The following is a 21,494-nucleotide window of genomic DNA, read 5'->3' on the forward strand; positions in this document are numbered from 1 at the left end:
TCGATGCTGGGACACTGTGCTGCTATGTGTCCCCACTCCCCACATGCATAACATCTATAATTGCTTTTAATCACTCCCCATCCCAGGGATTAGGGGGTTTAGTCCCGGGGTTTCCCCCACTCAGGCCAATCCCTTCCTTCTGGGGTCCCCACTGGTTTTCGGCCCCCCCTTCTTCCATCTAGGACTCCCCAGGGGTTTGGCTGCCCAACCTTCCAGGGTTGGGGTCGGGTGCTTGCTTCGAAAGGGGCCTTCTTTGGGTAGTCGGGTCAGTTCCCTGGCTGTCATCCATCTTTCTACCAGTGTGATCATTTCATTGTACATTAGACGGATCGTTCTGGTCTATGCATTTGCGGAGATCTGGTGGCAGTCCCCGCATGTCTATGACCAGGGTCTCCAAAACCTTCTCCAGCCTGCACACCTCAGGCTGTAACCACTTCCATGCGAGATGTATGAACTCGAATAGCTGGGACCTCGGGGGTTTGTTCTCCTGGTATTTCCACTCATAGAACCTCTGGGCCCTTACCGCTGCCGTTACCCCTGATCGTGCTAGGATCTCTGCCTTCAGACAGGTATAGTCAGTGGCATCCATGGCAGGCAAGTCAAAGTAGGCCTTCTGGGCCTCTCCACAGAAAAAAGGGGCGAGAATGCTGGCCCACTGCTCCTGGGGCCAGGCCTCACGCTGAGCAGTCCTTTCGAATGAGAAGAGATATGCCTCTATGTCATCTCCTGACGTCATCTTTGGCAGACAAGCAGTGGCCCTCAGGGTTCACGTCCCGTCGGACGCCCGGGCCTGGGTGGTGAGGATCTTCAGCTGGTCCACCACCTCTCTCAAGAGGGCACGATCTTGGGTCGTCTGGCTCATCAATAATTGATTGGTTTCCTGCTGTAGCTGCATAGACTCCTGTTGTGCCATTGCCTGAACCTGGCTGGCCTTCTGCTGGGCTGCCGTGGCTTGTACCAGAACTCTGACCACCTCCTCCATTGTGGTATAAAGCAAACAAACAAAAACCAAAAAAAAAAAAAAAAAATCCAAAACCCCAGTGCACATTTTCTTTTTTAAAACCTCTTTCTTCCACCACTCTGTGAACCAAGTCCCACTCCTGACCCCAGTTGTGACAAAGCTCTGTCCTTCCCTCCGTGGGTCCCACATTTCCTGGCAGATTTCGCTAGCCTCAGAGGCTCACTGTGACCCTCCACGTAACCCTTCTTTCTCTAGAGACAAAGGTCATAGTCTACAGAGCCATTTTCATCATAAGCCAGCGAGGGAGGTGAGGAGAAGTTATCCTTCCTTGCACAGGCTCTGTTGTCTCCCAGTCTCAGTGATTAAACAGGGGGTAAAGGTGGGGGGGGGGGAGCCCGGGCCCATCCTCTACTCCGGGCTCCAGGCCCAGGGACCCTAATAGTATCAGCTATGGTAGCTGACCTTTTAGAAACATGACATGTACAATTCTATGGGCTACTTCCTCCACAGCAGCCCTCACTTCCTCAAGCTCCACTTCACCCTTATCTCAGAGCCTCCTTCCTTGTGCCTGATATGGTGTGTACTACTCAGCCTCTCCAACCGTGCAACTTCTTCCCACAGCTCCTGACATGCACACCCACCTGACTGGCTGGGAGGCTTTTAACTAGTTTCAGCCAGCCCCTGATTGACTTCAGGTGTCCCAATCAACATAGCATTCTCCCTGCCTTCTGGAAAGTTCTTAATTAGCCCCAGGTGTCTTAATTGACCTGGAGCAGTTTCCATTTCACTTAACCTGGTACCAGGGATTTGTTTAGCCTGGAGCTAATATATCCATCTCCCACTACTTTTCTATAGCCATCTGGCCTTGCCCCGTCAAAATACCCAACAATGACCTATCCAGAAATGACAAATTACACTGGTTTGCAGACTCATTATCCAAAAAATCCACAGCTTTGTTTTTTTTTAAACTTTATTTCTACTCATAATACTAAATTCTCAGATTGCAGAGAGATCTGATTCACGCAGAACACCTAATGTTACCCCCAGCAGTAGAATAATACTTTGCATTTGTATAATGCCTTTCATTCAAGATTCTCAAAACATTTTATTACCATTAATTAGTTTAGCTAAGTATACTATTGTGAGGCTTATCGTGAGAATTGTACATGTCATAATAGATAGGTAAGTGCTATAATACCTGGATGTGTATACTGAGGCTAAAATTACACAGCAGAGAAGTGGAAGAGAGGGGACCAGAACCAAGAAGTGCTGACTCCTACATATGTGCAGTAGCCATTAAAAAACAGTGCCTCCCAGTTTCGGCTGAGTAGTGACAATGAAACCAATAAAACCTTTAAAATAAAATATGAGCTTTCCTTATTTACCTCAAGATACAAATTTCCTTATTTTCTGATAGCTCTTTATGATTGGCTCACTGCACTTCATATCTAATATAGGTAGATCATATAATGCTACTGTTTTATCCTAGATCTGAAGAAGAGCTCTGTGAAAGCTTGTGTCTCTCATCAACAGAAATTGCACCAGTAAAGATATTACCTCACCCACTTTCTCTCTCAATGTCATAGATAAAGCAAAAGTAGGTTGCTTTGAGATGGAACAGATAAAAAAAGCTGGCATTTCATCTCATTGGCTGATTCTCTTATAGCACTTCTTCACTGCCTAGGCCTTGTTTCTATGCACTTAGATGACTGAAGATCCACTGAATGCATCCGATGAAGTGAGCTATAGCTCACGAAAGCTTATGCTCAAATAAATTTGTTAGTCTCTAATGTGCCACAAGTACTCCTTTTCTTTTTGCGAATACAGACTAACACGGCTGCTACTCTGAAACCTAACTTTGGAGAGTTTTCCTCCTCAACTTCCCCGCAGGAGATTCTGGCTCTGAATTCTGAAGCTGAAGAAGGTATTTGCTCCTTCAAAAGCCAGAGCTGCCACAGGTGCCCTGCAGATAAGATGTGCTCCAGTCAGAGCATTTATTAACTCTTGACAGACCCATTGGAAGAAATTATGGGAACAAACTATTGAAAAAAAGCCAACTATTGTATAATAACAAGCAATTTGATGGTATCCCATATATATTATGTCCATCAGGGAGAGTCACCACATTATATATTTACACATTGTTTTATATATATTAATCTACACTTAGACAAACATTAATGTAGTATGTTTGTACAGCATTTAGCAAGTTGTGGGTACTCCTGGAAACAAACAAATATCTGTGTGTGCAATGGATAAAATTCTCCTCTATGTTGCGGGCCAACATGAGGCCTATGTACCACTTAAGAGCAGTTTGAATTGGTGGGTGGGTGGGTTGGGAGCTTTGGTCAAACTGGATCTGGGCCTCGTTTAGTCTAAAACTACCAAGGAGCTTCCCTTTTGAGCTTAGATATTTTTAACTCTTTTCCCAGAATCCCCAACTTCAGCTCTCATTCCTATTGGCAAACGTACAAGAATCATATATAAGTAGCACAATGACATAGAATAGAGTATGCAAGAATGTCCTTAAGTGACCACAATCCTTGCATGAAACCACGTGCAACCGATTCTTGTGTGCCAGGCATTTTCTCTGCAACAGTAGTTGAGTAAATATCAAACTGGAAATATACATACTTTTAACAGCGAGGATAATTAACCATTGGTATAGATCAAAGGATGTGGTACATTATTTATCACTTGGAGTCTTTAAATCAAGAAACTCCCTGAAAAAAGCACAAGAACCGCACAGACACACCCCTGGAACCCCGACCTGGGGTATTCTATCTGCTACCCAAGATCCATAAACCTGGAAATCCTGGATGCCCCATTAACTCAGGCATTGGCACCCTGACAGCAGGATTGTCTGCTGTGTAGACTCCTTCCTCAGACCCTATGCTACCAGCACTCCCAGCTATCTTCAAAACACCATTGACATCCTGAGGAAACTACAATCCATCGGTGATCTTCCTGAAAACACCATCCTAGCCACTATGGATGTAGAAGCCCTCTACACCAACATTCCAAACAAAGATGGACTACAAGCCGTTAGGAACAGTATCCCCGATACTGTCACGGCAAACCTGGTGGCTGAACTTTGTGACTTTGTCCTCACCCATAACTATTTCACATTTGGGGACCATGTATACCTTCAAATCAGCGGCATTGCTATGGGTACCCGCATAGCCCCACAGTATGCCAACATTTTTATGGCTGACTTAGAACAACGCTTCCTCAGCTCTCGTCCCCTACTGCCCCTTCTCTACTTGCGCTACATTGATGACATCTTCATCATCTGGACCCATGGAAAAGAAGCCCTTGAGCAATTCCACCATGATTTCAACAATTTCCATCCCACCATCAATCTCAGCCTGGACCAGTCCACACAAGAGATCCACTTCCTGGACACTACAGTGCTAATAAGCGATGGTCACATAAACACCACCTATACAGGAAACCTACTGACCGCTATGCCTACCTACATTACTCCAGCTTTCATCCAGACCATACCACACGATCCATTGTCTGCAGCCAAGCTCTACGATACAGCCGCATTTCCTCCAACCCCTCAGACAGAGACAAACACCTACGGGATCTCTATCAAGAGTTCTTACAACGACAATACCCACTTGCTGAAGTGAAGAAACAGATTGACAGAGCCAGAAGAGTGCCCAGAAGTTACCTACAGGACAGGCCCAACAAAGAAAATAACGGAGCGCTACTAGCCATCACCTTTAGCCCCCTACTAAAACCTCTCCAACGCATCATCAAGGATCTACAACCTATCCTGAAGGATGACCCATCACTCTCACAGATCTTGGGAGACAGGCCAGTCCTGCTTATGGACAGCCCCCCAACCTGAGGCAGATACTCACCAGCAACCACACACCACACAACAGAACCACTAACCCAGGAACCTATCCTTGCAACAAAGCCCGTTGCCAGCTGTGTTCACATATCTTTTCAGGGGACATCATAGGGCCTAATCACATCAGCCACACTATCAGAGGCTCGTTCACCTTCACGTCTACCAATGTGATGTATGCCGTCATGTGCCAGCGGAGCCCCTCTGCCGTGTGCATTGGCCGAGCTGGACAGTCTCTGCGTGGAGGGATGAATGGACACAAATCAGGCGTCAAGAATTATAACATTCAAAAACCAGTCAGAGAACACTTCAATCTCTTTGGTCACTCGATTACAGACCTAAAAGTGGCAATTCTTCAACAAAAAATCTTGAAAAAACAGACTCCAACGAGAGACTGCTGAATTGGAATTAATTTGCAAACTGGATACAATTAACTTAGGCTTGAATAGAGACTGGGAGTGGACGGTCATTACACAAAGTAAAACTATTTCCCCATGTTTATTCACTCCCCCCCGCTGTTCCTCAGACACATTCTTGTCAACTGCTGGAAGTGGCCCACCTTGATTATCACTATAAAAGTTCCCCCCCCCCCCGCTGGTAATAGCTCACCTTACCTGATCACTCTCCTTACAGTGTGTATGATAACACCCATTGTTTCATGTTCTCTGTGTATATAAATCTCCCCACTGTAGTTTCCACTGAATGCATCTGATGAAGTGAGCTGTAGCTCACGGAAGCTTATGCTCAAATAAATTTGTTAGTCTCTAAGATGCCACAAGTCCTCCTTTTCTTTTTGCGGATATAACACGGCTGCTACTCTGAAGTCTATCTTTTTAAAAGATATGCTCTTGTTCAACCAGAAAAATCTTACACTAGATGCAGTAATGACCAGGTGAAATCTACAGCCTGTATTATGCAGGACAGAGTAGATCACCCTAACAGGCCCTTCTGGCCATAAACACTTACAAAAAAGCACTATGAAATTAGGACAATTCATCTCCACTAGATGGGGCACTGGAGTGGGAGTCAAGAAATCCTGTTTCTGTTCCTGGAGTTCTAACCACTGACTTGCTTTGTTACCTTTGACTAGTCTCTAACTCTGTCCTATAGTTACACAATGCAGTACCCATATTAAGTATTTATGGTCCCACATTAGAATAAACTCATTTTAAAGGTAGATTAGTATATTAGGTTTGTTCATAATAGCTTCCTTATGGAATCACTATAGGGCAGAGTTAAAATATTTGGGTATTTTCACTGTGCATTTTCATTTCTTAACATGTGTAGATTATTTTTTAAAGTTAACTTAACTCTGAATTTTCTGGGTTTCTAATTTGCTTATTTTTGGAATAATTAAAACGTTCTTGTTATTTTTTTTTCCCCACTCTGAAATTACTGATATTTACCCTCAACCTTAGCTTCAGTTTAACATTTTTTTTTTTTGGAAATTTCCTTGTTTTCTTACTTTATTAATATTTTCATAAATTAACACTGAACAAGAAACTAAAGAAAATGCTATCATTTGACATCTTTAATGAGTTAAAGACCTGTAGGATCAACCTTAGGTCCTTCTCGCCAATTTTAACTTTTATAGCCAAATTCACAGGTACAGTCCAGCTGCCTTGTGCCACCCCAGAGCCGCACAAATAAGATGGAGCATACGGGCAAGTAAAGCCCGGTTTATAGTTGCTTTTCTCTCCACCATTCTCGCATGAAGAACCAGCCCTGATTTGCCTCAGTTTCTAAATGCATATGCTGACTAAGTTATTTCTTAACCTTTGAATATACATAATTGTGATAAATTTCCTTATGACTATCGTAATCACATTTCAAGAACTTGAGAAAATGCGTACATCTTTTGGGGAGAGAGTTTCATTTAGGACTCCCTGAGTAATATGTCAGTAACATTTAAATTAATTGTTTTTAAACAGATCTGCTGTCTTGCCCCTTTCCTCACACTATCTTTAATGTCTATAATTTAATTGTAGATTACTATCATAATTTACTTTATGTTCTCAGTTTCATTTACTGATTATTATGGTGCATTCCTTGATATACTTCTTAAACACCATCCTCGTTTTTCCCTTCTGCCTCAAACAATATCAGCAAAAGTCAAATCTTTCAAATGGGGAAATATCTTGAAATACAGATTTTTGCTTTAAAATGCCACATGCTTCCAATCATGGAGAAATGTTTTCATGATTAATCATAGACATAATAGAGTACTATGTATAGTGAATGAACGGCAAGCAACCCCATGTGCCACGTATACAGAGCAGCCTGCCCAAGAAACAGAGTCATACACACAGGGTTAGATAGCAAACGTTTTATTAAAAGAATGGAGAAACCTATGGAACGATATCAAAGTAAACATGCAAGCAATACTCCAGATCCGTTACACAAAATGCACAAATGACACTATAAACGTGCATGCATGCAAATTAATGTACAATCTCTGAATCCCCACTCCCTTATGCAAGCATGCAAAGATGGGCTGGTTAGTTATAGTCTGCAATGAGAGCAGCTGCTAATCTCCCTGCAAACTTACCGAGCCTCTGTATTTCTCCAGAGAGACTAGTTTGCCCCTGATGTTTACCAGTTTAAATGTATAAAAATCGTTCTCTTTCTGCTGCGAGGCGGCAAATGCTAAGAAAAACAACGCTGCTACAGAAAGGAGCATGGCTACAGGGATGAAAAAAACTCTGAAGGAGGAGGAAGCCCTGTGCTCCACACTGCCCTCAGGATCTAGCATGCTGCAAAACAGCCGAGCATAGTGCTGCATAGACCACTTGCACAAATCACACAGCACTGCCGGAAAGAAAGAGCTGTTGCAAAAGGGTTCGCAGCACTAGCTCTCTCAAGATCTGGGAGCGTGACTGTGTCACACAATGCTCCAAGAATATGCAATTTCCAGGAATGTTGGGGGATAAAAATATTTCCTAAAAAAGTATTGTGTGGTGCAACAGTAAATAAGGCCCGTTGTAGGTGCATACATATAAATGTCTACTTGTGGCACCTTAGAGACTAACAAATTTATTAGAGCATAAGCTTTCGGGAGCTACAGCTCACTTCATCAGATGCATTTGGTGGAAAAAACAGAGGGGAGATTGATATACACACACAGAGAACACGAAACAATGGGTTTATCATACACATTGTAAGGAGAGTGATCACTTAAGATAAGCCATCACCAGCGGGGCGGGGAGGGGGAAGGAAGGAGGAAAACCTTTCATGTGACAAGCAAGGCAGGCTATTTCCAGCAGTTAACAAGAATATCTGAGGAACGGTGGGGGGTGGGGTGGGGGGAGAAATACCATGGGGAAATAGTTTTACTTTGTGTAATGGACTCATCCATTCCCAGTCTCTATTCAAGCCTAAATTAATTGTATCCAGTTTGCAAATTAATTCCAATTCAGCAGTCTCTCGTTGGAGTCTGGTTTTGAAGCTTTTTTGTTGAAGGATAGCCACTCTTAGGTCTGTGATCGAGTGACCAGAGAGATTGAGGTGTTCTCCAACTGGTTTTTGAATGTTATAATTCTTGACGTCTGATTTGTGTCCATTCATTCTTTTATGTAGAGACTGTCCAGTTTGACCAATGTACATGGCAGAGGGGCATTGCTGGCACATGATGACATATATCACATTGGTAGATGCACAGGTGAACGAGCGTCTGATAGTGTGGCTGATGTGATTAGGCCCTATGATGGTGTCCCCTGAATAGATATGTGGACAGAGTTGGCAACGGGCTTTGTTGCAAGGATAGGTTCCTGGGTTAGTGGTTCTGTTGTGTGGTGTGTGGTTGCTGGTGAGTATTTGCTTCAGATTGGGGGGCTGTCTGTAGGCAAGGACTGGCCTGTCTCCCAAGATCTGTGAGAGTGATGGGTCGTCCTTCAGGATAGGTTGTAGATCCTTGATGATGCGTTGGAGAGGTTTTAGTTGGGGGCTGAAGGTGATGGCTAGTGGCGTTCTGTTATTTTCTTTGTTGGGCCTGTTCTGGAGTAAGTGACTTCTGGGTACTCTTCTGGCTCTGTCAATCTTTTTCTTCACTTCAGCAGGTGGGTATTGTAGTTGTAGGAATGCATGATAGAGATCTTGTAGGTGTTTGTCTCTGTCTGAGGGGTTGGAGCAAATGCGGTTATATCGTAGAGCTTGGCTGTAGACAATGGATCGCGTGGTATGATCTGGATGAAAGCTAGAGGCATGTAGGTAGGAATAGCGGTCAGTAGGTTTCCGATATAGGGTGGTGGTTATGTGACCATCGCTTATTAGCACTGTAGTGTCCAGGAAGTGGATCTCTTGTGTGGACTGGTCCAGGCTGAGGTTGGTGGGATGGAAATTGTTGAAATCATGGTGGAATTGCTCAAGGGCTTCTTTTCCATGGGTCCAGATGATGAAGATGTCATCAATGTAGCGCAAGTAGAGTAGGGGCAGTAGGGGACGAGAGCTGAGGAAGCGTTGTTCTAAGTCAGCCATAAAAATGTTGGCATACTGTGGGGCTATGCGGGTACCCATCGCAGTGCCGCTGATTTGAAGGTATACATTGTCCCCAAATGTGAAATAGTGTGTATGATAAACCCATTGTTTCATGTTCTCTGTGTGTATATATCAATCTCCCCTCTGTTTTTTCCACCAAATGCATCCGATGAAGTGAGCTGTAGGTCCCGAAAGCTTATGCTCTAATAAATTTGTTAGTCTCTAAGGTGCCACAAGTACTCCTTTTCTTTTTGCGAATACGGACTAACATGGCTGCTACTCTGAAACATATAAATGTCTGGCTCTGTGCTGGTCCTTTCAACTCAGCTAGCATTAGTAGAATGACTACTTTCCAAAGGGAAAATGGGACACTGGCTGAGGCTAGCCCAAGCCCTCACCTTCTTCCCTCCCCCCAACCGCTGTGTGGGGCTAACCGGAGGCTCCCCCCCACGCAGGGCTGACCCCAGCCGCTCGCCTAAGACTCCTCACACCACCACCTGTGCAGGGCTGACCTGAGCGGCTTGCCCGTGGCTGCCTCACACAGAGCTGGCCAGAACTGCTTGCCTGAGCCCTGCCTAACCCACACATGAACACTTCTTCCCCCCTGCGCAGGGCTGGTGTCACCACTCCCCCCTGCTCGTTTCTCTGCACCCCACTTTTTTACAGAAGTGGGCATTTGTCCTGCTTGCTCTTGACCCCTTATGTGGGTTAAAACATCCCTCGGTAGGCCTCTTTGAGCTCTGTGTTGCGGAGCAGCTTCACCAAGGAGGGGTTAATGGTCAAGTCACTTATTCAACCCCTGGAGTCTGGGGGCTAGCAGGGTTTTCCAGGTAAAAATGCAGGAGCTTGGGGCTGGAACTAGTAACTAGGGTTAAACAGTGAGTTTGGCGTGAGAGCCTTGAAAGGAACAGCAAGACACCTATTTTAGGGTCTTACAAGAGATTTCTTTGCTCAAGGGAGTTGCCTGTGTGCCATTTATTTTCACCCTTGTTTGAAGGAACTGGACATGTGTACTTGTAAATAAATTACACCAAATACCTGACTCCATGTCACCAATTTCTGCTCCAAGGGGAAACTGACTTGCTATGTCAGGAATTCAGCTACTCTTTGGCAAAGGGGGAAATAACCTGTAGTGTTTTATAATGAGTAAGGTAGTAGCATATGTATAGTATATTGGAAATTGATCCCTTGAATAGGAAATTAAATTCTGCAATCTAGTCATTTGTTTTCACTTTTGCATGTAGTTTTGCAAATTTTAGGGGTCTACATTAAGTTTGGATAGGTAAAGTAAATAGGTGAGTGGGGCAGGATTATATGGCAATGGAGAACTAGCTGAAACATTTGTTTCCTATGTTTTGTGAGATGTTCTACATCTTTGCTAAATCACGCTGCCTGTTCTATTTCCCATCAAACTGAGCTATGTTCCACAGATGAGTTAGAGAAAAAAAATCCCCACCCCTAAGCAGCCTAGGGAAAGGTCCACTGAATTGGGAACCAGGAGTTCTGATCTCCCCTCTACTGACTACTGTTATATTTCTATTCACTTGTGATCTTTCATTATGGAGCAAAGGCTCCTGCCATAGAAAGCACTCAGGTATCATTCCCCTGTTTTACAAATAAGTTAACTGAGAGGTTTCATACAGTCATTTCAGGATAGCTGGGAATGGAACCCAGGTCTCTCCTATTACTCTGGAGGGAATTCTGTGCCAAAAAATTAAGCACACATTTTAAAATTCTGCTGGGGGAGTGGGGCTTGATGGAGTGGGGGTCCAGGGGCAGCTCATTGGGGGATCAGTGGGGTGGAGGTCTGGGGGGCTCAGAGGGTCCAGGTGTAGGGGGATAGGGCTTGTCAGGGTGAAGGTTCGATGGGCCTGCTTAATGGGGGCGCCCCAGCTGCTGCTGAGGGGACACAGCATGCTGGGCTCCCGCTTCCCCCATCCCCTTTTCTTCTCCATTCCCCTCCCCTCACTCCCACATACACTCCTGCCCTATTCCACCCCCCCACCGCCTCTCCCCTCCCTTACCCAGCCCCACTGCGGGCACTTCCTGTAGTACAGAAAACAGGAAGGCTCGCAGCACACAGAAGGGGAATACAACCGGCACTAGGACCCAGGAGACGGTGTTCAGCTGCAGAGTCAGCGGAGCTCGGACGCAGCCTTCTTCAGCTGGGCAGCTCTGCGCTTGCAGAAATAAGGGGGGGGCAATGATAGGTAATTCAGTGTGCCCCCCCATGCCTCGCCTCGGTTTAGAGGGGGACAATCCCCCCAAAAAACTGTGCCCATGGTTGATCGCCGCTCTCGCCCCCACCCCCCCGCGGGGCTTCCCTGCCGTTTTCTGCAGGGAAACACAGAAATTCTGCAAGGGGGGGGGCGTTTTCTGCAGGCACCCAGAATCCCCCCAGGAGTATCCGCTGGCAAATATAACCTTACCTATTTTGTCACAGCCTTTCAGTACAAAAACGTGAAATATATTATCCTTGATATGTTTCAGAGTAGCAGCCGTGTTAGTCTGTATTCGCAAAAAGAAAAGGAGTACTTGTGGCACCTTAGAGACTAACCAATTTATTAGAGCATAAGCTTTCGTGAGCTACAGCTCACTTCATCGGATGCATTTGTGAGCTGTAGCTCACGAAAGCTTATGCTCTAATAAATTTGTTAGTCTCTAAGGTGCCACAAGTACTCCTTTTCTTTTTATCCTTGATATGTTGTCTGTAAATTTCCTTCTTTTTGTAGAATTCTGTCAGAATAAAATTAAATATTATTATATCCATTTTACACTGCATGAATGAGAATAATGTTCTGTCCTGGCAGTGTAGAGACCTTAAAATGGACTGCTACTTTAAGGCCTGTTTACTCTGCCAATGCTGTGTAAAGCAGCCTTAACATAAATGAAAATCAGGAAGAATCTATATATTCTGAAAGCTCTCCAGAGGCCCACCAAAGTAGGGCTCCCCTACTAGAGACTTTGAGTCCATAAGAAGTTTTGGGGTAGGGACTGAAAAAAAGACCCATGGCACTGGGATGGAGGATAATGGATGGTGGAGGGGAATGCAGTGGAAGTCTTTTATCCACAATGAAAACTTTAAGCATATTAAATGTTTAAATGTGTAAAAGCTTTAAAGGTGGTTAAGACTCTACCTTTTTTGTTTGCCTGTCTCCCTTCAACCCCCTCCATGTCTTTGAGCTCCTGCACACTCTTCACCCCCTCCCCTGTGTCCTGTAAAATGACAAGTACAGTAACAAGCCAAACTGAAGGAGGATCCATTTCTTTCTGGGGAAGCTAGAGGATATTGACACATCAAATGTACAATGGTAAAACAGATTATACTTGAAGTGACAGGTTCAAATCTGGGTTTGGGAGCTGACTCACGGAAAAGCCTTGGCTGATCTACAGAAAGAATTTCAGATGTTTTTGGCCTCCTACCTTGGCAACAATCCTCACCCTTTTCCAACTGCCGGGTCTCAACTGCACCAGGAGGGAGCACATTAGCTTTTCCAATTCATGCCATTTTTACAATTTTTTTTTTTTTTTGCATCTTGTCAAGAGCACATCTTTCCAGTGTGTGTAACATTCAATAAAGTTAATGCAGTTATTTACTTAGACATATAAAGTCTAAAGCAATGGGCTATTTCTTCTATTAGTAGCATACACTATTTTCAAGAGCTTCCTCTGAATCTCTTGAATGGTGCTACATTAATCCTCAATTCCCCTTTTTCTCAGGAGGCCTCCTTTACCTGTTATTAGGTGCCAATGCCATAATCGCCTGCTGCTCATCAGGGGCAGCGCTGGTTCACCCAGAGATTTTGAGCGACCTAAACATCCGCCCGCTTCCCTCAGTGCAATGCCAAGGGCGGGCCCCACAGGCCAGTCAAGCCCCTGGTGAGAGCTGGGAAGCGGCCGCCAGGCTGGAGGGGCCCAGACCCGGTCCCCAGCTGCAAAGAGGGTTTTACGGCCAAGGTCAGGCGGAGGCCAGAGCGGTTTCGAGAGGCGGGCGGGCACCTTCACCCGAGCAGGCAGCAGGGCCTAAGGCAGAGCAGCAGGGCGGGGACTCCCGGCAGGCCCCACTTAGCGAAGCGCTCGTCGGCCAGGGACAAACCCCACAGCCGGCTGCCTCGGCACGGCAGGCTCGCAGCCACCTGTCCCGGGCTGGGGAGCGGGGCTGCGAGGCCAGGAGAGGCGCCTCCGCGGGGCTGCATTGCCAGGGGCCCATCATATGCCCCGCCCGCCTTTTAAGCCCCTGGGACGGCGAGGGGCAGAGGTTTCTCTGCGGGGTCAGGGTCTGCCCCGCCTCGAGGCCCCCGGGACGGGGGGCGGGGCGGGGCAGGGGTTGGAGGTGCCGCCATCCCCCTCCCTCCGGGCAGGCGGAGGTGTGAGCCCCCTCTCCCCCACAATGCAGTGCGCGGCGCGGCTGACATGGCGGCCGGGCCGGATTGAGCCGCTCGCGTCGGGGCCTCCAGCAGCCAGAGCCGGGCATGGGGGGGGCGCAGCCTCCGCGCCCCTAGGGCAGCAGCCAGGTACCGGGCTCGGGGCGTAGGGGAGGCTCCTGGGAGCCCCGAGGCCTTCAGAGGCGGCCGCTGCTCCCCTCCCTGCTTCTGGGCTCTCCCCTCTGCTGGGGGCGGCGGCTCCTGGGGACCCCCCTCGGGCCTTCCCCGCCTCTTCCCGCGGGGGGGCTCCTGCTTACCTGGCACGTTCCCTTCGGCGCTGTGCTCCCGGTGCCCTCCTGTGGTGGGACTCGTCCCGCCCAGCCCTGCTGCTCCCGCTGGGGAGGCTCCGCAGTTTCTCTCCCTGCTTTTGGCCTCTCTCCACTTGGGGGGGGAGAGGGTATAAATCCCTGTGGAGGGGGCAGGTGCGGGCACTAAATGCTCCCTGGGGGTGGGAGCCTGGGGCGGGCCTGCCGTGGAGGTCCTTGGGTGGGAGGCATGACAGACATGATAGCCTTAGCAGTGCTCTGCCTTTCCCCAGTCCCCTCGATCCCAGGGGGGCAATGGCTGGCGAGAGGAGAGCAGTAGCCCCATTCTGCAGCTGGGGAAGCTGAGGTGAAGCCACTTGCCCGAGTTGACACCGGAAGTCCATCTCAGATCTACAACGCAAAACAATCTCCCAGCTCCTGATCCTTGGCTATAGCCACGGTGCTATGCTTCATGTTTATTAATAGATTACTCTTTTGCAGATATGTTTTCATATCCTGTTCAAGTGATTTGTTTTCCTCCTTACTTCACCTAAATGAATGTTTGAGAAGTAACAGAATTGTTCATGTTTCACATTGCCTAAGAAGAATCCCTCCCCCCTCCCATTGGCCATTCTTCCTTGGGTAGATCTTGACAAGTGAAAAGGGTGTGTGTGTCAGTCGTGTTTGCTTAGCACGACAGAATAGCCTTGTTAAGATGCAAGTTAACGTGTTTGAAGCTGTGTTAGCAGGCCATGTTGCAGTCTGGGTTCCCCCACTAGACTGTAACCCAGCCAGTGAATGCAACTTCAAACTTACTAGCCTGCATCTTAACATGACTTTTTAGTTGTGTTAAACTAACTCAGTTGAAAAACACACACTTTTGCCCATCAAGACAGGGCCTTCTTGATTTTTAACCTCCATGGTAATTCATTATTTTAATGTTACATTTGGAAGATAAACTGTCGGGGGTAGGCTTTATATGGTTTGTAAACTGGCATAATTCCCTGCTTTCTTCTTAGCCAGTTGCATTGTTTTTAAATCAGTTTAGGATTTCCCCATGTATTCTTTACTATCCTAGAAGTCTTAATGACAGTTACTGCACTTTGGTGCTACTTGTAAGGTTTTAAGAATCATATTAGCTGTTTCTAAGTCATGTACTAAAGTTTTGGGGGTAATGGAGTGGAAGGGATCTTTCTTTCCTAGAGTATGTAGTCATCCATCCTACAAGACCCCAATATTCCTTGCAAACTGTACACAGGGATCACTTTAGCTAATCTTTTCCTGCCCTTGTGTTGGCTTAAAATAGGTATAAATGCAGCTGAACGAATACATGCTTTTGCCATATGTAGGGGATTTGTCAATTGGCTGAAAATGTCAGGTTACTTTGAGCCTTCTTTTAAAGAGGTCTCAAAAAGTAGCAGTAAACACTGAAGATAAGGCAAAACAGGCAGATGTAGACTTATTTTCTGAAATATTGAGTTAATCATTAGAGAGGGACTGTCATACTAGGTACAATATAAAATTGTATTTAAACAGGGATTTAATAACCTTACATATGCTGTCTCACACTACTTCCTGCTGATTTGGGTTCCTGGACAATATGCATTAGATCCAGGATTCTTCCCTTCTGTTTGAATCTACGGAGAAGTCATAATGTTTCTGATTTTCAGTGAGACTTGTGCTCCTAACTCCCGTGGGTGCTTTTGATAATCCAGTCCTAAATGGTTATGACATTATTTCCATGATGAGGAACCACACAACCACAGAAGTATGACTTAATTGCAGCATCTGGCAGAAGAAGCTAAGTTTGGAGGAAGAGATCTCTTATCCAAACATATCAGCAATTCCACCTCCTGCAGAGTAATTGATTGTTGTGTAATAGTTCTGCCAAACCTACCACAGTATGAAAGTCCCCCCCTATAAAGTTGATTTTTCAGGTGAAATTATGGCTGCCAAGTGCACGTAGGAGGAGTGGGAACAGGGCGTCTCTTTCTCCACATGGTGTATCTCCAAGACTTCCATAGGAAGGAGCCATGATTTGGCTGTCTGCACTCTGTGAACAAACACCTAGAAGGAAGGTGCCTGCAGTACTGAATTACTCACATGGGGTATCTGGATAGTCAGGGGACAAGGCCATGGTGGTCTTGTTCTACCTATGCAGAGAAAAATGCATGGAGATCTGTTTTGGAAAGAGTTTCAAAATGGGGGTGGGGCACAATTTTCCAATGAGCACATTTCCCTCCAATATCCCTGAAAGCAAAACACCTCCAGCCACCCCCTCTTGTGAAATAGACTTCCTCTGCTCTGTTATGGCTCTGCTTGTAGAATAATAATTTTGCTTTTTGTAGTCACAGTGTTCTTTTTATAAGCCAGTGCAAAATCTTGCACAGCATTAGTAGATCCTAATGTTTTCTTAGTATTGGTCTTTGGTATTCTTTTCTAAATTTCAAAGTTTCTCTGTATTATCATTGTCCCTGTCCCACTGAATGAACTGTAGAAGAGTTTAGCGTAAATTACTTGCTACACACAAATTAAAGTCCTGATCATGCCACTGGCTCATATGGACCCAGTTGCAGGATCAAAGTCTAATGTATTACTCAATATTTATACAGCTTTTTACACATTATCAGTCAATGTACTGATATAACCTAAACTATGAGTTGGTGACAGTCACAAATTCTGTTTAACTTGTGGATAATTCAATAATTATCTCTTGAATTTTGCAGTATTATAATTTACAAAGTTACTATACACTGTCCTTTGATTTTAATAATCTTGCGAGTAACCCCAGTTTTTTATTTAGAATCACACGTACAATTGTATACACAGTACATGGTTTCTAATTAGCCCCCTTTGGCTATGATGTTACAACAAACCTATACTTGAACTAATTTTGTCTGCAAATGAAATTAAATCAATTTCCATTATGAAATCAGCTATCTTTTTCTGTTACAGTGAGGCTGACAATAATAGATGATATTCCTAAATGCAGCCATTGTGAAATAAGGCTGAGGTAAAAGCCTTTTATAAAAACTATTTTTTAAATATAAAATTGGCAGTGATAAGTAGCTTCAGAATTTCTTTCTTGACTAAAATAAGTGTTGGTTTGTGAGACTACTATCAATAGTTTGTTTGCAGACTGCCAAGACTTGGTCTGTATACTGAAGTGTTTTAACATATTCTCGCCACAGCTTTTCTACCATACAAATTCCTATGCCAAAAACATGTCAACTGCTTACAGTTAATTCTAAAGTAATCCATAGTTTGTGGAGTGCTTTGAAGATAAAATGCTGTCCTGTTTAAGTGGTGTGGTAGAATACATTCCTGTAACTTATAAAATACATACATATTTTGCTGGAATTATTACAATAATACTTAGCACTTACAGGGCCTGATCCAAAAGTTAGTGGGTCCCACCAAAGTCAGTGGGTCCATTGATTTTAGTGGGCTCTGGATCAGGTTCATAGTGTTTTTCCATCTGCACAGTACCGTAGCAAGATGAACTGTAACTAACATTCACAACACCCCTATATGATAGGGGAATATTTTTAGCTTCATTTTACAGGTGGTGAAACTAAGACTGTGACTTGCCCAGCTGCAGTGAGAATTGTTATCAATGCAGGAATTAGAATTTAGGAGTCCCTGGCTCTTGGTCCTGTGCTGAGACCACCCCGTCCCCTCCTCTCTGACTTGTTCGTCTTTACCCAGTATGAAGAATGACAGCTCAGAAAAAGTATGTCTTTGCAAATAGAAATAGCTTGTAGTAAGCATATCTTGTAAATGATGACTGTCCTGTATGTTTTAGAGATTTAAGGAAATAATCTTAATGCTTGTACCATATCTAAGTGCTAAATTCACATCAAGCAAATGCCAATAGGCAGCTGTATAATGAGGATATAAAGCATTTGACCCATGCTGAAACTTTGCATGGAATATTTTCTATCAAAGTCTGTACTTGGAACAACACTGCCAAAACTATTTGCCCTTAGAGTTAGGGTTGTTACCGTATTAAAATCCATAACTTTTTACTGGATATGTTGTAATGACAATCTTACACATAACACATTGTGTGCATTGCATTCTCTTCTGCTCTTTCTGTTTGATTGGAGTAAGGTTCTTGTCAGTTTTTCAATATTGGTCTTTCTCATAGAAACAGTACTATAATGTGTTTGTCCTTCAGCATTTACATTCATTAACTAAAAAGTACCTATGGCCTGGGTTTATTGGTGGTTGGTCCTTAAATCTAAAGAGCTGCAGCCTCCAGTAGCTACTGACAATACCTCTTTGAATTTTAAATCTCCTTAATTTTGGTTTCATAACATAATCCAGATCTAATTATATGAATGGAGATTTAACTGCTCTCAACTATAGGATAAGTAATACTTTGTTGTCATAAAGTAAGATAGAAGCGTGATTGGTTTGTATATGCAGCCAGGCACAAGTGTAGACCAAGGCCATATACAGTCTGGGCACAAAATCCCTCTCTTCCCCACCCCAAAGTATGTTGGTACAAAAAAAATCAGATACAAAATGAAAGTTTTAAAAGGATAGTTAAAGGTAGTTTAAGTGCAAAATTTAACTTTTTATTTGGGTGGGGTGAAAGATTTTACAAAATGATAGAAATGTCTCCATGAAATGTAATAAATCAATAAAAAGAGCTTTTCATACTGTTTGGATTAAATATTTCCCTGCAGTTTAAACACTATATTTGCTAATACAGGCAAGTCTCATCTTATGCTGGGGTTACGTTCCGCAGTCAGCGTGTAAAGCGAAAATCACGTATAGTCAAAATTACGTTGAGTGTAATGGCGGGTGTAATCGCAGCACTACAGGTACAGTATATAAATTGTTGTTTTTCTCTTTCCCCCCCCCCCCCCCCCGACCGAGCAAAGCTGAATTCGTGCATGTTAAATGCGTATAAGATGAGACTCGCCTGTACTGACGTCTGAGAGCCAGGAAGTGAAACTTACAAACTGTCAAGAAACAAAAGTGAAAATGTCTACTTCTTTCATTGTGCAAGCCAAATGAATTGTAAAAATGGAGAAGAGTAAATTAGATTTTATATATCTTTTGTCAATTATAGTAATGCAAGGAAGTATCCTAAAAAAATCATGTAAAACAAATTCTTTAAAAGTTGGATTATTCAGTTTACCCTATAATTAGAAAATCTAAGTACTCTTGAGTACATGTTGCAGCAGTGTAGCAAATTAAATTCCTTTAATTATTTGTGCAAGAAGGACCAAATTCAGACCTGGCACCATTAAATGGAACTCTGACAACAATGGAGTTGCACTTGCTTAGGCCAGGGCTAAAATTGGCCTCTGAAATAGTCACCTTTTTGGAGCCTAGAAAATACCCAAGTATTAAGAACTGCCCACTTGTTTTCTCTTATAATTGTCTCAGAGATAAAATACTGCTGTACTTTGGTCATAACTAACTTAATATTGATTATTTTCTCTCTGTCAATATGTAACATTATTATAGCATTCAATTTCTTGTGCTATGAGGGTCGAGGTGTTTTAAATGTGACAGAAAAAAATCCAGCTGAAGGAAATCTAAGGAAATGTATGGCTATCTTGATTAAATATAATTTAATATTCAATATATTTCCTTGTCCTCTTTCCTAACTACTGCAAGGAAATCTATTTGAGTGGCAACTTAGCTGTGGACTCATGTTTTCGAGGAACTCAACTTAGACCACCAAACTGGCTCATGTTAGTCACAGAATAGTCTTTAGATAATGTAAAATAATGACTTTTGATCACTATCTGTGTTGGATTTGAGGCAGTGACCTAATGGTGAAATTACTCCATTATTAGTCCCTTGAGCCATCCAGTCCCCAGAACTACTAATAATGATTTAAATTAATTAAAACCTGGTAAATAGTGGCCTGCTAAGATATGATCAGACTTACTACCAATGTCTCTAGTGCTAGCAGCTATCTTGTTTTCAACTTTTTCTGCTATTTTTCTTTAATTTAGCAGCAGTTTTATGAACAAAGGAGAGGCAAACTTATGTTTTCATACGAGTGTTTCACATAATGATGGTGGACTTGTTATTCTACTCTAAAGAAAAATATACAGCCCAAATTGCAATATCTGTCGAGCAAAGTTAGATAAGCCCACATCACTATTTTGGAAAAACACTTTTTATTATTTATGTAGAAGCAAGGCAATTGATAGAAATGTGTCTTGATTTTTAGTAAAAGCACAAAGCAGTTGCCATCCTGCTGCTGCAGTATTGATAAGCACTCTTCAATTATGTTGTTTAGAATACAAATTAAACTTCACATCTCTGATTTTTGGTATTGGTGTTGCTAGTAGTAACCAATATTAATAGCTGTTAACTGTCCATGTGTTTTCAGGTTGTACTATAATTTACAGGTTCTAATTGGAGTCGGCCTATGCAAGCTTTACTTCAGTGGCTTTTATCACGAGTAGAAAGTCTATAAATTCAAGTATTTTTCAGGTGCATGAAAGTCAGAAACTAACTAGAAATAAGAGTGAAACTAAGTAGTCTATTTTAATGGTCCAGGATGAGAAAAATGCAAAATAAACAAACAGTAATAGTTTAGATTTTAAAAATTATTTGAGTTTTAATCTAAAGTCTTGTTTGTAACATAGGAAATTTTTAAAAATAGAACTTTCTTTAACCTGACATTGTCTGTTTAACAGATATAACATTTTCACTAGTCGTTATAGCAGTGACTTGTGCCTGCCAACTGGTGGTCAAACATTAGAACAATTTAAAGCAGGGTACCCAGTCCCAGTTTGGATTGCGGCTTGCATATTGTCTCCGCCAAGACTCAAAATGGGACTCTGGTGCTTCACAGGCAGCCATTCTATGAGTCAAAAGGGGGAGAGCCAATAGGAATTGCATTAAACTCACTGTGACTGGAAGTTTTGGTGTGTATATTCTGTGAAAAGGAGCTGAAGTCAGCTCTACATAGATTGATTTGGTCAACTCAAATATTCTAATTCCACAACACACTGTAACAACACAGAGCTGACTGACAGGTGTCTTGAAGGATTTTTTCCAGTAGTATTAAATCTCAAAGATAATCCTATGGAGTTCAAAATTACAACAACTAAACCCCAAAGGACAGCAGAGAGGGTGTGTAATATATGTTATATATGATTGAGACATGTCTGTGAAATGGATGAAACATTGGAAAATTGTGACTGGGTTCTGATGATACCCAAACATCTTTAGATTCATTGTAGAGCCACAAAATCCTGTGAGGTAGTGTTATACCAATAAAATAAAAACCAGCAGGTTCTTATTGAAGGGGAAAAGGCAAAATGCCACATTTATTATGAATACAGAAAGAATCATAGTGAGCAGTTAGTTATAGCTATAACATTCCATTCAATTTCATATTTATTCACACATTCATTCATAAACACACACACTTTCTAGAGTCCATTTTTATAGGAATTTTTTCCTGTGCCAGTCTATGGGAATTGCTTGATTCAGCAACAGCATGATGAATCAGCTGATGGCACATTGCTGATGGCTCCGTGCTGCCA

At 43.5% G+C, this 21,494-nt stretch overlaps 2 protein-coding genes across 11 annotated transcripts in view; one reads left to right on the plus strand and one right to left on the minus strand.

Moving 5' to 3' along the window:
- The window catches only part of GPX7 (glutathione peroxidase 7), a 34,264-nt gene extending 26,436 nt beyond the window's left edge, over positions 1-7,828 (minus strand). For both annotated transcript variants that reach the window (XR_006273904.1, XM_038414771.2), the window contains exon 1: positions 7,372-7,828. Coding sequence is in view for 1 of the 2 variants with exons in the window: in XM_038414771.2 (XP_038270699.1) it covers positions 7,372-7,605 (234 nt within the window). In the remaining variant the exon portion in view is untranslated. The remainder of the gene's footprint in view (positions 1-7,371) is intronic.
- A 5,820-nt stretch (positions 7,829-13,648) lies between these two features.
- Positions 13,649-21,494, plus strand: part of TUT4 (terminal uridylyl transferase 4) — a 73,925-nt gene continuing 66,079 nt past the window's right edge. For 4 of the 9 annotated variants that reach the window (XM_038414767.2, XM_043491249.1, XM_043491248.1 and 1 more), the window contains exon 1: positions 13,654-13,810. The gene's annotated coding sequence lies outside the window, so the exon portion shown is untranslated. Of the gene's footprint in view, positions 13,811-16,920; positions 16,979-17,503; positions 17,699-21,494 lie in introns of all 9 variants that reach the window. The other 5 variants (XM_038414762.2, XM_043491247.1, XR_006273903.1 and 2 more) reach the window with 4 other exon arrangements.

Source organism: Dermochelys coriacea, chromosome 8, assembly GCF_009764565.3.
Source record: "Dermochelys coriacea isolate rDerCor1 chromosome 8, rDerCor1.pri.v4, whole genome shotgun sequence".
Taxonomy (NCBI): Eukaryota; Metazoa; Chordata; order Testudines; family Dermochelyidae; genus Dermochelys; species Dermochelys coriacea.